This window comes from Chiroxiphia lanceolata, chromosome 5 (genome assembly GCF_009829145.1).
Source record: "Chiroxiphia lanceolata isolate bChiLan1 chromosome 5, bChiLan1.pri, whole genome shotgun sequence".
In the NCBI taxonomy this organism is placed as follows: Eukaryota; Metazoa; Chordata; class Aves; order Passeriformes; family Pipridae; genus Chiroxiphia; species Chiroxiphia lanceolata.
The window spans coordinates 72,064,825-72,081,705 of NC_045641.1; the positions used below are offsets into that span (position 1 = coordinate 72,064,825).

The window sequence follows — 16,881 nt, forward strand, 5'->3', positions numbered from 1 at the left end:
TGGCTCTCTGCGACTCCCTGACAGGAGGGTGTATATCCAGACGGGGGGCAGGCTTTGCTCCCAGGTAGAAAATGACAGGACAAGGAGAAATGGCCTCAAGCTGCACCAGAGGAGGTTTAGACTGGACATCAGGAGGAATTTCTTCATAGAAAGGGTGATTAAACACTGGGATGGGTGGTGGAGTTGCCATCCCTGGAGGTTTTTAAGGAAAGGCCAGACACAGCACTCAGCGCTGTGATCTGGTAGACAAGATGATGGTGTTTAGTCAAAGGTTGGACTCGATGATCTCAGAAGGTTTTTCCAACCTAATTGCTCCTGTGATCCTGTTGCCGGCACTAGAAAGCTGGCATGCCACAGCAGGGGCAGCTTTCTTTTGCTGTACAGCAGTCACTCTGGCCCCGGCTGAAAGCAGCAGCAGCAGCAGCGCTTTGGTGCCCCACTCCAGCCCCAAAATGAGCAGGAATCACATCTAACAGGGAAAAGCCAGAGTGTGGTGGCCCCAGGGAGACAGCTTAGAGCCACCACCCAGCCTCTGTGCCCAAGGGTTGGAGAATAAATGCCACATGTGCCAGTCAGTACTGCCCGGGAATGAGCTGATGGTCATTCAGCACTTAAACCCCTTCCTTCTTATCTCTGACATCTGGGCACAATGCCAGCCTTCCCACAGGTTATCTCCCCTGTCTACCAGGGGTGTTTCACAGCTGGCAGCATGCAGAGGGCCAGGCTGAAGGTTAGAAAATATCTGGGGCTTCCTAAATCAAGATGTGCCATACAGGACACCCAGAGAGGCTGTGGGCTCCACGCTCTTGGGAGTTTGTAGGCAAGGGGAGGCAAAACTGTGGTTGACCTGATCTAGTGTCGGCCATAGGCCAGCTTTGAGGGACCAGCTGGGCTGGAGACCTCCAGGAATTTCCTCTTTCTTAAAATCACAGGATAGTTTGGGGTGGAAGGGACCTTGAAGACCATCTCGTTCCAACCCTCTGCCATGGGCAGGGACACCTTCCACTAGACCAGGTTGCTCAGAGCCCCATCCAACCTGGCCTTGGACACTTCCAGGGATGGGGCAGCCACAGCTCCTCTGGGCAACCTGTGCCAGGGCCTCCCCACCCTCCCAGGGAAGAATTTCTCCCTAATATCCAATCTAAACCTGCTCTCTGTCAGTTTGAAGCCATTCCCCATGTCCTGTCACTACATGTCCTTGTGAAAAGTCCCTCTTCAGCCTTGTCAGTGATGCTGTGGGTGCAGCCACGATGCAAACCAATCTGCCCCAAGTGTTTTACCAATGGCACAACTGGAGTCAGGATTTTATTTGCCTCCGCGTGTAAACTGAGACGGGGGGGTTCCTTCGTGCTCCTGAGCCAAGCCACAAGCCGGCGGACCCAAAACCTAACGTGCATTATTAAAACACTGTACAACTACTGAAATCGAAGGGCTCTTTGCCGCACCCCTCACGCAGGTGGCTGAGGGGGCCGAGCAGCCCCGGTGGGGCGGTCCCGCCTACGCACCGCCCCACAGTGCCCGCCCCGCTCCAGCCCCGCTCAGCGCCGCGGCCCCTTTCCCAGCTTCATATCCCCCGTTCCCTTTCCCTCCCCAGTGCCATGCGGCTCTGTCCTCGTTCCGCGCTGCTCCTGGTGCTGCTGGGGGTGCTGCGCCATGGCGGTGCCTCAGGTGAGGGCGGCGAGAGGCGCGGGGGGGGGTGGCCGGGCTGTGGCCGCCATTAAGCGGCCGCAGGAGCCCCGGCTGGTACCGGGAGCAGGGAGGTTGTTCCCGGGTTAATGCCCAGCGGGATGGAGGAGAAAGGGATTGTTGCGAATGCAGAGCCTTTTGGGGGTGTCCCAGGTCGTGGTGGGGCGACCCGCAGCTGTCCGGAGGGATCAGCGCTGCCTGCGGAGCTGGGGAAGCGCAGTGGGTATTCTTGATTATCTTCATCTTCCACGGGGAGAGTGAGAACAACCCTCTTCCTTTCTTCCCCCCCCCCCCCCCCTTTTTAGTTTTACAGCTTAATTGCTGTGAACGCCATAATTTTCACTCTTAGTGGATAGAAAGGAATAATTTTAGTGACGCCGTTGCAGGGATACGGTGCAGGTGATGGGTCTGGTGCAGGGCTGTGTCCCTCCTACAGGAACAAGGTGGCGTTCAGCACCCGTGAATATGAGTGTGTAAGGGAACAAGCTTAAAAAGTGTTTGAGGTGTATTGGTTGGTTGGTTGGTTTTGACCACGTACAGGTGGTCATGAGTTCCCACCACCCAGTGAATGGTGGGTTGCAAACCACTGTCACTGTGAAACGTAAGGAAATGAGTGAGACCTCTTACAATTTGCAGCTTGTTTCCTAAAGTTACTTCTTGTGCTGATGTAATGTGATTTTATTTGGCATGGGCTTTTTTTTTTTTTTTTTTTTTTGGTAATTTCCCTGCATTTCTGCTTGTGACGAAAATAGGAGTCCGCTATTAAGTGCACTGTAATTATTGTTTGGGAAGACTTAACAGTTGCTTACTTATTTCTGGTTAAACTGTTATCTGTTCAAATAAAGGAAAAAATAAACAGTTTCCTCTCTGAGATAATTCAGAGATAAGCAGGCAGTCCCTCACATTAGGGCTGATATAAACCTCCTCCTCTTAGTTTTGGTATATATTTGAACCTGCTTCTAATCATAGAATGGTGTGGCACCTTAAAGATCATCTCATTCCAACCCCCTCTCATGGGCAGGGACACTTCCAGGTAGGTCAGTGACACATCCAACCTGGCCTTGAATGAATGAGCTTTATTGTGCCAAAGGAGACTTTTGGGATACTTTGTAAAGCTTCAGGACAGCATTTGGAACCACGCCCACATGTGGAAGGCTTCTCTCTGCCCCCCTCCCTCCCCCAAGTCTCAACCCAAGATCTTAGTTGAGAGCCAAGGATTCCCTGCTTCTTGCAGGCCTTAAAAGCAGGTGTGAGAATGAAAGCTCAGGGTTCTTAGACCTTAATATTTATATTAAAAGATGCTGACAAACACACTGTCTCCTGCACTTGATTGAAAATGGGTCATGTGTTGAGTAATTTTTTTACAGTATGTAAAATGCAAAACAACTGTGGGACTAAGTGAACTGCTTTGCCTGTTGCTGTATTTCCTTGCAGGATTGAAAGTGGAGAGGGCAAGTATTTCCCTCGTGGAAAGCTAATAAGCTGTGTAATTTGTGTGCCAGTGTCTAACTGATCATTAGGCCCTTGAAACAAGGACACTTTGTTTAATGGTTCACTGATTTGAAATTGTCTTGTGGTTATTTAGTTGTGGACACCCAGTCTGCAGGGATGGGCTCTCCTAATACTAGAAGATCCTACTTCATTTGAAAAGTGCTGATAAGTAAAATCTGTGCAGGATGGCCTATATTACGTCTCTGGGGTTCTGGTGGGCTGCAGCTCTCCAAGTTTATTGTTTGTGCAGAAATGGTTGATATATCCTGTTTGTTACCTTCCAGGGAACTCCACCTCTTTGTTACATCCAAACTGGATTGTTTAGTGTGGGAAAAACTAAAGTGAATCCACAGTGTAACCAGGACTGAGAGATGCCCTTTTTTCTGAAGGGAGCTTATCTGCGTGGAACTTGTTTGTGCTGGCTGTTTAGTCTATGCAGAAACAGTATTTTAAAATAAGAGGTTCACACAAAGCTCTGCCCTCGCTTTTCAGGCTGTGAAGACCTCCAGCTTGGTGAACAGAATAGTCTTCTGGGATGGGAATCATGATGATGATGACAAGCCACACTCTATGGCATCATCTGCTTTAAAACATCAAACTGCTCTAAGCCTGAGTCTCAGTACACATACAGTTAAAGTTTAGGAGTTTTCATAAGTCTTCTTGCTTCTTTTGGGGGCAGGGTGGGTGCTGTCTTTTTTGGGGGAGTTCACTGGTGTGGAAAGACAAGAGACCTTGTAGCAGGACTGTCCTGTGCATCCCTGTGTGCATGGCCTTGCAGATGTGATAAGATGTGGCTCCTGGCTTTGTTCTGTGAAGTAACTGTATGCTGATGTTTTCTTTACTCAAGCTGGTTTCCAGTCTGAGCTTGCATCTCATCTTCATTAAGTATCTCCATGTGACTACTTGCTGATGCACTCTCTACACTGGGAGGTGCTCCCTAACTCTCCCAGCTCACTTAAAGAAGGTTATTCTGCATATCCAGTGCAAGGTGGTTGTCAGGGTGTCTTCTCTGACTGCGGAGAACCTCTTTGTCTGAGGGAAGTGTAGTGTTTGAGTGTGGCTCTGTAGGTGAAGACTGTCCCTGTGTGGGCAGCAATGGCATTTCTTCAGTTGTGTTTCTTATCCAGAACCTGTGTGGGTAACATTTAGTGCTGGTGGGGAATGGCACTTGGCTGCTGGAGCTGGGAATGTGGTTTACTCAAAGCATGGAAGGAACTGAGAGCCTGGCGCTGAATCAGCATGATGGAGATGGTTCCAGCTGGGTGTTGCCTGTTGGGGAAAGTGTGTGTCACAGGGATAACAAGAGCTGGTACTCTGGAGTTGATTCCAGTGTTGCTTGGAGTTAGGAATAAGGGCTTTTGATCTCAGAAGAGCCCAAAAGGTTCAATTTCTTTGCTGTCTGTACTGGTTTTGTCCTTCATGTGACAGAAAAGCTCCAATATGGAATGACAGTGGCCTGTTTGCTGTGTCCGCCAGCTCCCTATGCAGGACTGTCTGTGCCCCAGATCCATGCTGGCATTGCTATAAGGAGTAGTACTTACTCAGTGCTCATCTGTGCTCAGTGTCAGTAACTGACTTCCTCTGGGTGTGTGTTCACCTGATAAGCTCTGTGACACTGGGGGTTCCTCTCCCGTATCTCATCCAAAGCTGTTCTGACCATTACAGTTCTCCCTAAAGGCGAGGAAGGAGAGGCAGCCTGGCATCTTGGAGTGCTTCTGGACCTTCGCTGTTGGAAGGAATAAAAAATGTTGGGATGCCTGGATTTTGCTCCTTGCTTTGTTGCTGACTTGATGGGCCAAGTGCATCTGTGTGGGGTGGTGTTATTGGTGCTGCTGGTCCTGCTTGGTGGTCTACCTCCAGGAGGGTGCAGCTTGCCCAGAGGAGAAGGTTGGATGCAAAATACTTGTCTGATGGGTGGAGCTGTTCCTGCTCTTCACTCTGAATCCCTGCTCTTCTGCCCAGACATAGGGATGAAATGTGTATCACATGCACTGCTCCAGGAGCAGTTATGCAAACAGTAAAGCAATGTAGAGCACCATACCTTAATTAACACGCTAATTAAACTTGAGAGAGTGTGCTGACACTCAGAGTCTCATGATCACATTGAAGCAGTGGCTGCGTGCGTTGCTGATGAATCTGCCCTTATTTATGTGGGGGCCTCTGAGTATGAGCACGGAGTGGAGGTGAGGAACGAGGCAGAGCAATGCAGCTCTCTGCCCTTGATGTAGATCACAGAGAGGATATGTATGATTTCAGCTTTGTTTTCTTTGAAAGACATCTAAGCATGAACATCTTGCGGTTCAGGAAACTGCTGAAGTTCTGAGAGATCAAAGAAAGATGTTTTCCCTGCATTCTGAGCTTTCACTTCAAATTTCTGAGCGTGTAGATGCATATTCGGTGCCTTGTGAGTGCTTTTCTTTAGCAGTCATGCTGCTGGTTGCCTTTCTGGTAGGACTTGAGCTGATGGGGAAAGAGATCTGGTGAAGGGGAAGGTATCTGAATGCTGAGAATCAGGAAGTGAAGAATACACAAAGCTCTATTTGTAGCTTTAATTTTACATTAATTACTGTTTGAAAACCTGACGTAAAAATGTTTTCTACCTTAACACAACTGCAGATGACAGAACAGAAGAACAGAGATTTTTTTGCCTCACAGATGGCTTATGATCCCCATATTTCAGCTGAGGTTTTATTGGTGATGCAGCACTGGTATTAACTGAATTTTGGGAGTGAGCATGTAAGGGCTGAAATTTCTTCCTTCACTGTGAGATGAGGGTTGGAGCTCCCCTCTGACATATCAAGAGGCCAAGAAGCTGACCAAGGATGCCAGTGACCAGCCAAAGAGAACCTTGTGGATTCTGTGTGGCTGCATCTTTTTCCTCCCTTGGCATCCCTGTCCCTCCAGATCCCAGCACAGGGAGAAGCCAGGCTTGCTTGCAGGACTTAAAGGACAAGCCAAAGCTGATTCTCAGAGGTCTTCTGTCCTGGGTCATAGGTGGTTCTCTTCAAGTTAAAATGGCAGTGGATCATGAGGTTGTGCTCATCGTAGGGAGAAATGGTCTGGGGTGTGTGTAGGAAAAATTAGCCAGATTTTTAGATGCAGAAGTTGGGATCCAACAATCCTAATGATGACAACGGGGAGCAAAAAACTTGTGAAATAGTTGAAGGTGGGTAAGGGTACATCTTTAAGCTACAGCTTTGACTCTGTGTTCTGGAAGTGGACTCCAATTTCCATGGGCTGTGGGAATTCACCGGGAGGTCTAATGGATATTGTGCAAGTTTGCTGGCTAATATGGACACACTTACTTGCGTTTCCCAAAGATCAGTCCTCAGTATCCTTCCTTGTTGTCTCTTTGAAGCGTTACTGGCTAGTTGGCTGCAGCTGGTGAGCTCAGTATCAAGTCCTGAGCTCATGGCAGGAATGCCCATGTGTTTAGGTGAGGCCCTTAGGGCAAGTTCCCTGGCTGTGCCTGTTCCTGTAGGTGCATCCCAGAAACCTTGGGACAGCTTACAGGGCAAGAGGAGCACAAAGCAACGTCCTGCCCTGCTCCCAGCTGACTATTATTGAGCTGCTGGAAACTTCCAGGCTTCACTCTGGACAAAAAAAACCCATCCAAGTGTTTTCCTTTTTTTTGTAAAGCAGGTCTTCTTGAGCTCTCCTTGGGAAAATTCAGGAATGTGCTCCTTAACCAGACCAGCCCAGTGGAAGCTGTGATCAGGAACATCGGCAGCAATGTGACTGTTGTTGTTTTTCAAGTGCATGCCCAGCAGAGTGATGTGGTGATATCCTTTGATAAGGTAAGAGTAGCTCTTCTGCTCCTAAGTGCTGCTTTTCCTTCCACAAAGGAATTGGCTCTGATACCTGTAGGACTGTTGAGCTGAAGCTGTGTAAATAATGTATCTTACCTGGGCAGTGTTGTTGTAGCTTCAGAAATCCTTCGTTATACTCACATGTCATAGCTGCTGTTTTGAAGGACTGACTGATAAAGGAATTTCAGAGCTGGCTTAAAAATGTTTCAAAGCTCTTTATTTGGTGGAAGTGGTGCTTTTTACATGTGCCTTCTGACTACTCTCCATCAGCTTGTCAGATTAAAACCAGATCCATTCAAGTGCTTGCCAGATGCCGTGGACATGATCACTTGGGGATGTTTAGTCGTCTGCTGTTTGTGTGGCTTGGATCTGGCCACTACAGATGTGATGTCTTCCTACCTCAGCTCCTTGTCCTGGATCTAATTCTCCTTTGACACATGGAGAAGTTCCTCTGCAGTGCTCCAGTGAAGGCTGCTACTTCTAGACAACAACATAAGTATTCCTGCTGCTGTGTACTGCATCCCAGCAATGATGGGACAGACTGAGGCTGATCTAAAATATGATTTTGTTGTTGTTATGGTGTTGTGAGGCTCTGGCTGGTGTTTGAACAGAGCATTCACTGAGCTGAAGGTGGTAGATGGAGATCTGACAGCTGCCATCCAGTTTTCCTCTCTCCATCAGTATCTTCCACTTGAGAAGGTACTGAGTGCCAAGAAGAATCCTGGGAAGCTTAAAAGATGAACGACCTGTAGCACAAGTCCCCCAGCTCAGCCATCTTTGTACTGGTGGAAGGGCCAGGATCACAGGGCTGAGGCATTACTGGGACCCCTGTTCAGTCTTTGCTTGCCTCTGGTAGAACCTTCTGCTGCCAGTTCAGATCCACAGGCCAAGGGCAGTGATGCATAAATACATCTGTACTGCTTTTAGGGCTGGTCTGCCTCTAGAAACATGAAGTTGAGCCAGACCTTGAAGTCTGCCAGGTCCAAAGTGCTTCCTTACAGTGTTGCCTCAGGTAGCTGTGGCTGCCTTGGACAAAAGCAAACTTTCCATTCTGAAGAACAGATTTGCCTGTAGGTCAGTTGTTTCCAGCCATGTGAGTGTGACTTTGCCATTGTTGCCTGATCTCTCCTGCAGAGTCCTGGTTCTGGAAGGGATGGGGGATTGGGGCAGTAGCTGACCTGGCCCCAAACACACCTGGCATGGCTGGTGTTAAGCCAGTCATCTCTGTTCTGGTGGAGATAGTGAGGTGCTGCTGTACATTGGTTCCCAGAATGCTTCCTTGGTGCCATCTCACATTTTGTGAGGGATATTCCAGTCCTGTTACACTTCTACTCAATCCATAGCCAGACTTTAACCAGGTGGAGCCTCATCTGTGGCAACTGGCACTGACATGTGCCTGGCAGGTCTGTGGCAAGAATGGCCTCCTGTCATACATCAAGCTGTGGCAGAAATCCTCTCCAGGAGAACTGCTTGTTTATGTAATTTCTTTCTGCCCAGACTCCATCTGTGAACAGCTCAGGAGTTGGAGTGGACAGAGGGTTGGTGTCCATCCTCCGGCCTCAGCAGACAGTGTGCACGTGGTACCTGCGGGCACTGGACGCTGGGCAGGTGCTCAGCACAGCCATCTCCATTCCCTACATGGAGAAAGGTATGTTCTCATTCCCTGGGAAGGGATGCTGACCTTTCAGAGGTGATAGTCTTCCATGGTGGAAATTTGGTAGAGATGCCAGAAGTTCTTTTGAAATGGGCTGAAAAGGTTTATTGTCACTGCTGAGCTGTGAGTTGCAGGTAGGATGGTCTGTGGTTTTGCCATGACTGCAGCCTTAGAGTAAAAAACTGTTATGCATGTCCTGGAATCACGGGTTTGTTTGGGTGGGACAGGACCCTAAAGATCATCTCATTCCAACACCCTTGCCATGGGCAGGGACACCTTCCACTAGACCAGGTTGCTCAGAGCCCCATCCAACCTGGCCTGAAACACTTCCAGGGATGGGGCAGCCACAGCTTCTCTGGGCAACCTGTGCCAGGGCCTCCCCACCCTCACAGGGAAGAATTTCTTCAAAATATCCAATCTAAACCTGCTCTCTGTCATTGTGAAGCCATTCCCTCTTGTCCTGTCACACTGGGGCCTTGTAAACAGTCCCTCTCCAGCTTTATTGTAGGCCCCCCTTTCCTTCTCCTGGCTGAACAACTCTGACTCTCTCAGCCTGTCTTCACAGGAGAGGTGCTACAGGGCCAGAACCTGACCACTTTCTGTGCCTGCAAGTGCTTAACTACAGTTTCCTTTTCTGTGTTCTAGATCCCATTCCTGGAGGCTGCAATCTAGAGTTTGACTTGGAAGTGGATCCAAATCTTTACCTGGACTATACATTGGTTGATATACACATCAAGTTTGCCCCTGCAAACTTGGGATATACCAGGTGTGCGGAAGAACTTGAGAGTGCTCAGCAAGACCTTTTGTGCTGTATTTAACCATGGTGCTGAAACGGGGTTCTGCCCAGATGGCCGAACCATCCAGGAATCTTGTTTGCTGCAACAAATGTACATGGGGAAAGGGGGGAGGGGGAGAGGTTAGACATGAGGGAGATAAAAGTTGAGAGTTACATCTTGCAGGAGAGGTGGTGCAACTTCAGAAGTGTAAGCAGCCAGCAAATACTGGACTTCCCCATTCTTCATAATGACTGAGGAGCAATTCTGGGTTACAGGCAGTTTTATTTCTTTACTGGGACTGAAGCATGATAAGGACTCAGAGGTTTGTTTAACTTGAGACTTTCAAGTTCAAAGCCATTATTTCCTGAATGCTGCCTGGGATCATGGCTGGGCCTGTGACTGATGTGCTTGTGGTTGCAGGGGAGCAAACCCCCCGTCCTGTGACTCAGGGACGGGGCAGAGCTCGCGGTGGCGGCTGCGCTATGATGTCTATCAGTACTTCCTCCCTGAGAACGACCTGTCTGAGATGGTGCTCGTGAGCCACATCAGGAAGATGTCTGAGGTGCAGAGTATCAAAGCCAATGGCATTAAGGTCAGTCTGAGGCCCTGCTGTGCCAGGCATGTGGCAGTGGTGCTGTCTTAAATGCCATACAAATATTCCTTACTTCCCCAGATGCTCACTCTTACAACTGATGACAAGACCAATGTCTACTTTTCCTCGCTTCCCGGGCAAGGTGTGATCTACAATGTCATAGTTTGGGATCCCCTCTGGAACACTTCTGCTGCCTACATCCCTGTGCACACATATGCCTGCAGCTTTGCTGACCTGGTGGATAACTGCTCTTCCCTCAGTAAGTTGGGATTTGTATGTCCGTTCCAGCTCCCCTGGAGCTCGTTGTGCTCCAATATGTAGATATGAACTTACATATTTATGTCATGGTGCTATGAGATTACACTGCATGTATTTTGTTACTTTATGATCAATTTGTTCCTTGATGGAGGAGAAAGTCTAGAATGATAAAGTAAGGCTGAGAACAATTAGTAGTTGAAGGTTTAACTTAATCGAGGTTTAATATGTGGATTGCAAGTGTTAACTTGCTACTCTGTAGTGCTGCTCCAGCTTTTCCCATTTGAACTGTATACATAATCTTAAATCCCTTGTAGGATGGTAGATGCTGGATGTGAAGGTGAAGTAATAAAACACAAGCTGGATTAGGGTCCAGCCTGATTTTTCTAACTGGTGCTGACAGGAATCAGTAACCTGCAAGTGTTTTGAAAGGAGGGAGTCACATAGAATAAGCATAAAAGCAATGTCAGCAATAGTGAAATGACTACAAAGTTATAATATGATGGAATTTGAGCAGAAACAGAGCAAAGCTGCCACTCCCATTATGATTTGCAGAAGGGACACAAAAATTGTGAGAATTTGGTTCAGAAAGTAAGATTTGTTCTAATAATTTTTTTCTTATACTCTAACACCAGTAATTGTTGTCAAACTCCATGAGACAAATTACTAAGGCTAAACCTCTCTTCCCTAACCCAGACCACATAGAAAATGTGCTTTCCTTCTTTAAATAGCTTAAATACCACTTGCGATTTTGCCTGGAAGACAGAGGTCAGCCCTGCTGGGATGCTGATGATCCTTTTTGTGGCATGGGAAATCTCTCCAAGGGAGATGATGGGGAGACTGCAGTGCAGAAGGCAGTGGCTGCTGCCTGGGCACTAATCCCATGGGATGGATTTTTATAGACGATTGAATGTTAGTTTTTGGTTTTTTCTAAAGCTGAACAGAGAATTTTCAGCCAAAGTTGTATCTGTGTTATAAACAAATTACAGACACTTAACTGATTATTACAGAAACTTCAGTCCTTGAATAAGGATTTCTTAATCAATCTGGAACTACTCCAGTTGTTGGCACTACTGGGTGCAACGCTGTAGTAACCCTTTCTCTCTCCTTGCAGGTAAACTCTCTACCAAAGTGTTCTTCACTGCTTTTGCCGTTCTTGGTCTTTTCACCTGCTTTTTTGGGCACAGATTCTGGAAAACAGGTCCTGAATGTTTGCTTTTTCTCATCTCCTAAGTCTGGTTGGAATTTGGTGAATATAATTTGTAACTTAGAATGGTGATGTTGATGGTGATTCCATGCCAGTTAGGTCCATTGCTTTGATTTTATAGGATCTGAGCAGAGTAAGTTGGTACGGAAAGAACAGAAACATAGAATTAGGGTGCATGCTGGGCAATATAAATATGTCATTTTTCACTATTTGAAGTGCTTGAGGACACCCCTTTCCAGGAAAAAAAGTCACTAAATACTTATTCCTTCCTCTCTAGACTTGTTCTTCATGGGCTTCATAGTCTCAGCGTTCTTCTTCTTTGTGTTCATCACAAGGGTCACTGGCCTTGGTTATGATGGTGAGTAGATGTGTCAGGACACCCCAGGCTCTTCCCAAAGGATTGTTGTTATGAATCCCTCAGGTAAAAGCTCAGTTTTATCAGGAAGGATGGGAGGGTGATACCTCAGTGCTTGAGCTGAGCTCTAATTACCACAATAGCTGAATATGCAGCAGAGTGTTTTGCTTCCAGTATCAAAGTGATGCAGAATTAAAAGCTGCAACTCTAAACCACAAATTTTATTTATCCAAGGAAGATACAGGTTTTGGAACAGACTTCCTCCTACTTCTTTCGCAATGGGTAGACCTGTGTTTCAGATCAAACACAGATTTCAGCTGTAAAATGGAAGTAGAAGGTCTGCACTCACTCTAGTAGCAAGAATTAGTTATTTTTTACTTATTTTATGTTTATTTTTTGATACATGTTGCAAAAAGCTAAACAAGAGTGTAAGTAAAGCTGCTGAAGGTGTTACTGCAGTAACTGAAGTTCTCAGTGTGGGAATTCCCTCTTTTCTCTCCCAGTGCGTCTTATTTTGACTGCAGTGGCTGGAATTGTTGGGGGGCTGTTCTTGGCTGGGAGCTGGTGGAGATTTGGCTCTGTCCTGCTCTGCGTGTTTGTTGTTGGACTCGTGCTGGGATTTCTCTTTTCATCCACGCTCTTCTTCACTCCTCTAGGTAAGCACTGAAATACTGATGTCATCAGGGCCTTTAAAAAGACTTTAAAAGACACAAAAGCCAGAAGAATTTGTTGCTTTGTGTTGTTGTGATGGTGGCCCTTGCACCATACTCTGGAGTAAAACCTAAATAGATGCAGGTTTTTAGCTCAGAAACCCATACAGGCTTCTAACCCCTAAACTCAGGGGCAGCAGCTCCCTGGTACTTTTCTTTCTTACCAGATGAGTAACATGGACCTCATCAAAAATCTTTGGTTCAGGACAAGATCTGCTGTCCCAACCCAGAGCACAGAGACTGTGCTCAGCTGGGACAGCCTAACTGTTCTTGTTCTTGTCCTTGTCTAACTGTTCCAGTCTATATTAAGCAGTCAGCATTTGAGCTCAAAAGCTGAGCTTTCCAACAATGTCTTGTTGAAACTCCAGGTATTTCTTAATGTACAGAATTTTGGGGTAAAAAAGCTCACCCCCAACCACTTGCAATAAAGGAAATGTTTCACTAACTGGTAAACGTGGTGTCTTTGCAGGAGACTACAGGGTGTTCCGTGATGATGTGGTGTTCTGGGTGACCTTCACTTCTGTGGCCTTGATGGTTCCAGTGCTTTTTGTTGGCTGCCCAAGAATTGTGAGTACTCTGTGCCCTCACCTGAGGAGGAGAGAGGGAGGAAGGGGTGTCAGATTGTGTCATCTTGTGGGATATGTGTTGAAAACTTAACAGCTTCAAGGAGCTCAGCACAGGACCAGTTTCAGGCAGTTCCTGTTCAGCCCCACTTGTGCCAAATGGTCCCTAACCCAAGGAATGGCTCCTTGTAATGTTGTCCACAGCATCCCCCAGCACCTCATTTAGTTGGGTTCTGTCTTAACAGGATGGCTGGAGAGGTGTGAGCAGCCAATTCCTCACAGAAGAACTGAAAAAAATACAAAATAGTTGCCCAGAGAAGCTGTGGCTGCCCCATCCCTGGAAGTGTCCAAGGCCAGTTGGATGGGACTCTGAGCAACCTGGTCCAGTGGAAGGTGTCCCTGCCCATGGCAGGGGGTTGGAACTGGATGGTCTTTAAAGTCTCTTCCAACACAAACCATCCTGTGATTCCTTGATTCTGCTGTCATGGGGAATAAAGAGTGTTTCTCAGTCTCCTAAAGCTGTGGTTTGTCTCCCTTCCAGCTGAACATCCTGGCTTCTGGAATAGTGGGCTCTTACACAGTAGTCCTGGCTATTGCTTGTTATGTCTACACAAGCCTTGCCTACATCACCTTGGACCTGCTCCGAAGGGTCCTCAATGTTTACTTCAACAGAGCTTACACCAACGTGCCTTTCCAGAGGAATGGTGAGTCCTCTTGGGACTTCTCTCTCTTTTTAAAGAGGAATCACTGACTCTGCTTCTGTTGTGAACAGGGTGTGAGGGCAGGAAGGGGTGGAAAGAGAACATGTGGGTATTGGAGACAAGATGTCATTTCTCTCACTGAACTTGTTCAGTGTTTGTGCGTGGGAAAGGAAGGAATGTTCTGCTCTGGTGCAGGAATCTGTTTTCCTTTTTTCCAGACCTGATTATCCTGTCAGTATGGGCAATGCTGGCCCTCAGTGGGGTGACTGTGCAGCTGCGTCGGGAGAGGAGTGAGGTGCCCTTCCCACCACACCCCTATCTCACCTGGAAGCGGGAAAGGGAGCGTAGGAGCACCAATGTCCTGGACCCCAGCCATCACATCCCTCCCCTGAGAGAGAGGATCCACAACAAGCTGCTGCACATCAAAGAGTTCTTTCAGAAAGACCAGCCGGCCGGGGAGAGAACTCCACTGCTTCTGTAACGTGCCACGACTGGTGGGAACGGAGAGGAAGGACCTTGGAATGGCAAGATGATTCCCAGCAAACCAGGCAGTGGTGCAGGGTTTACCACTGCTCCTTTGTCCCGCTGATTGAGAGGTTTGCCCAGCAGGAGCAGTTCCTGTCAGTACACACTACATGCCCTCTGTGGCTCCGCTGTAACGTGCTCGTGTCCAGCTGCAGGGCCTTGTCCTCGGGGTTCATCTCAGGGTGGTCTAGGTTGCTCTTTGGGTGTGGGAAGTGTCAAACAGGCCTTGGAAAGCAACCTGGACCATCCTGGCTGTTCCCTTGCATGTGGGAATCACTGCTAAGGTACTGCCTGGGTCACTCCTGAGTGTGTCCAGCTGCCAGGGCAGAGACAAGGACATACCCAGGAGTTCCAGCAGGAGCTGCAGCATCACCTCGTACAGGTACAGAATGTGTAGCTGCAGGCACAGCTGTTCCCAGCAGAGTTCCTGAGCCTTGCAGGCTGGACTAAGAGACTTGAGTTTAAACTGCACTGAGTGAACTGTTGTCCATGTGCACTCTGGGGCTCGGGATGTGGACCTGACCTGGGATGAGAAGACTCTCCCTCCTTTGGGTGGTTCTGTAGCAAGCTGGTCATCTGGTCTGTGTGCAGAGATGATTGCCAAGAGAACATGAGAAGTTTGTCTCCCTGTTTGCTTTCTGAACAGCCTGTGTCTTGTCTCTGCTCTCGTATGATCTCTTCCTTTGAAGGTGCTGTTATAAAAGAAAAAAAACTAAGTAAGCTCTTTGTAGCCAGTGGCAATTTTTTTCCCTGGAGTTGGCTGAAACACTAATGTTTATTTTTAATCATCTTTTAATTTTGCCTGTCAGGGATGTGAAAACAGCATTCAGCCAGCAAAATACTGACCAGGATCCCTGCTGACTGAATGTATTCCTTACCTATTGGAATTGCTTCTGCCCAAAGCAGAATGTGGGATAAAAGCAGATGAGGGACCACTCCTTGTGTCCAGTGGAGGATTGGGATCTCGTATGGTGGCTTTATTCCCTTCCTAAAAAAACAAAACGAAGGGTGGTTGAAGTGTTGCATCCTGTATCCTGATACAGGTTATAGTGACTCTTCCTTCTCCCTGGTTTTGAGCCTTTAGCAAGGGCAGCCAAGTGCACAGTCCTTCCTTTATGGAACCTCCGTGAGGACATTCCCCAGTGGTGGAAGCTGAAGTTCTCAGCCGCCGCTTTAAATTTTGGTAGTGAGTTTGTGAGAAACAACTCTTCCTAAGGAAACTGGTTTCTCTGGGAGCTCAGTTGGAAGTTAAAACACCCTGGCAATAAAAGGAATTCATGACTTTAACATGACTTTTCTTCAAGGAGTGAAAGCTCAGTGACACAGTGTCTGAGGTGACTGAACTCTCCTGAAGTTCAGGGAGACAAATCCCATGGTTGCTTGAAGCTGGAACAGCAAAGCAAGGCTGAAATCCTGCAGTTTGGGGCTTGTTTCCCTGTGCTGTTGTGTGGGATAAAGGAGGAGCTCTTCCCTGGGTCTCACTGACTGATCCTGAGCAGTCCCTGCCCTGGATGATGGCAAGGAGCAGACACTTGTGGTCTAGAAATGCTCTTAACCGTGTTTACCGTGGTGGGGTTTTTATAATTGCTGTGATTAACGTCATGCAAGAAACAAGCCTAACTCGAATTTTCTATGTCTTTTATAATAAAGATGTCTTTTGGAAAGAACGGTGGAACTGAAGGGCTCTCTTTGAATCCAGTGATGGTTTTACAGCTGAGCCTCTGCCTTGGATCTTGTATGGATAGTTTGCTTGGAAAAATTTTGTCTTCCCAAGGGGTGAGGTGGGGGAGCTGGGCTGACCTGTCCTATAGACCTGTGGCTGCAATGACACCCAGAGGCTGGAGTGTGGAATGTTCTCTGGGAAGCCACTGAGGAAGTGCATGATCCAAGGAGCCTTTTTTGGGATGGCTTTGCCAGACCAGGTTCTAGAGAACAAAGGAATGATCCTGTTCCTTGGAATGTTGCCAATACGCATCTGGTGGTTGTACCTTCCCACTGCTTGGATTAGCAGGTTTGATGTTGGAGTTGCCTCTAGGAACAACAGCTCCAGTAACACTTTTGTTTGTCCAACAGGTGCTCAGTGTTTCTAACACTCGTTTTCCTGCTCTCAGGCCCTGCCTGCTCCAGTCCAGAGCTCCAGGCACCCAGCTGGCTCTGGGGGAGGCTCCTTCCATGCTGGGAAGAAGAGAATTCCAAAGCAGAGCAACAAAGGAGCTCGTTTTGGGGGTAAGAGGGAGTGGTAGGAGCACAAGGTCATGTAAAACTTCCCTGCCTGCTCAGAACTGGCTTTTCACAAAAGCACCTGTAGCAATTTTTCCATGTTATCTGGTACAACAACATTATCTAATGGGCTTAAAATGAGCTGGATTAATTTTTTTTTTTTAAATCCTGAATGCCGAGGGGGAACAAAAACCACATGCAGGAAGCAGAAAAGCTCAGGAACACTAAAAAGAATTTTTTAAATGACTCATCATGTGCTACTCAGTGAAGTCCCGGCGAGCCAAACAGCAGCTGCCTCCTACGATACTCGAGCTGTGCTTTTTTCCTTCCAAGACTG

General features: G+C 47.6%; 1 protein-coding gene across 2 annotated transcripts; it reads left to right on the forward strand.

Moving 5' to 3' along the window:
• Window positions 1–1,508: 1,508 nt before the first annotated feature.
• TM7SF3 (transmembrane 7 superfamily member 3) lies at window positions 1,509–15,988 on the forward strand. 2 transcript variants are annotated; one of them, XM_032688296.1, is made up of 12 exons: window positions 1,509–1,668; window positions 6,817–6,974; window positions 8,484–8,634; window positions 9,286–9,406; window positions 9,837–10,008; window positions 10,090–10,267; window positions 11,378–11,464; window positions 11,748–11,828; window positions 12,329–12,481; window positions 13,005–13,102; window positions 13,640–13,802; window positions 14,018–15,988. In XM_032688296.1, exons 1-12 carry the CDS (start codon window positions 1,599–1,601, stop codon window positions 14,278–14,280), a joined length of 1,695 nt encoding a protein of 564 aa, XP_032544187.1. In that variant the 5' UTR covers window positions 1,509–1,598; the 3' UTR covers window positions 14,281–15,988. The 2 variants fall into 2 exon arrangements, with proteins under 2 accessions (XP_032544187.1, XP_032544188.1); XM_032688297.1 differs by having other exon boundaries at window positions 6,820–6,974.
• Window positions 15,989–16,881: the final 893 nt, after the last annotated feature.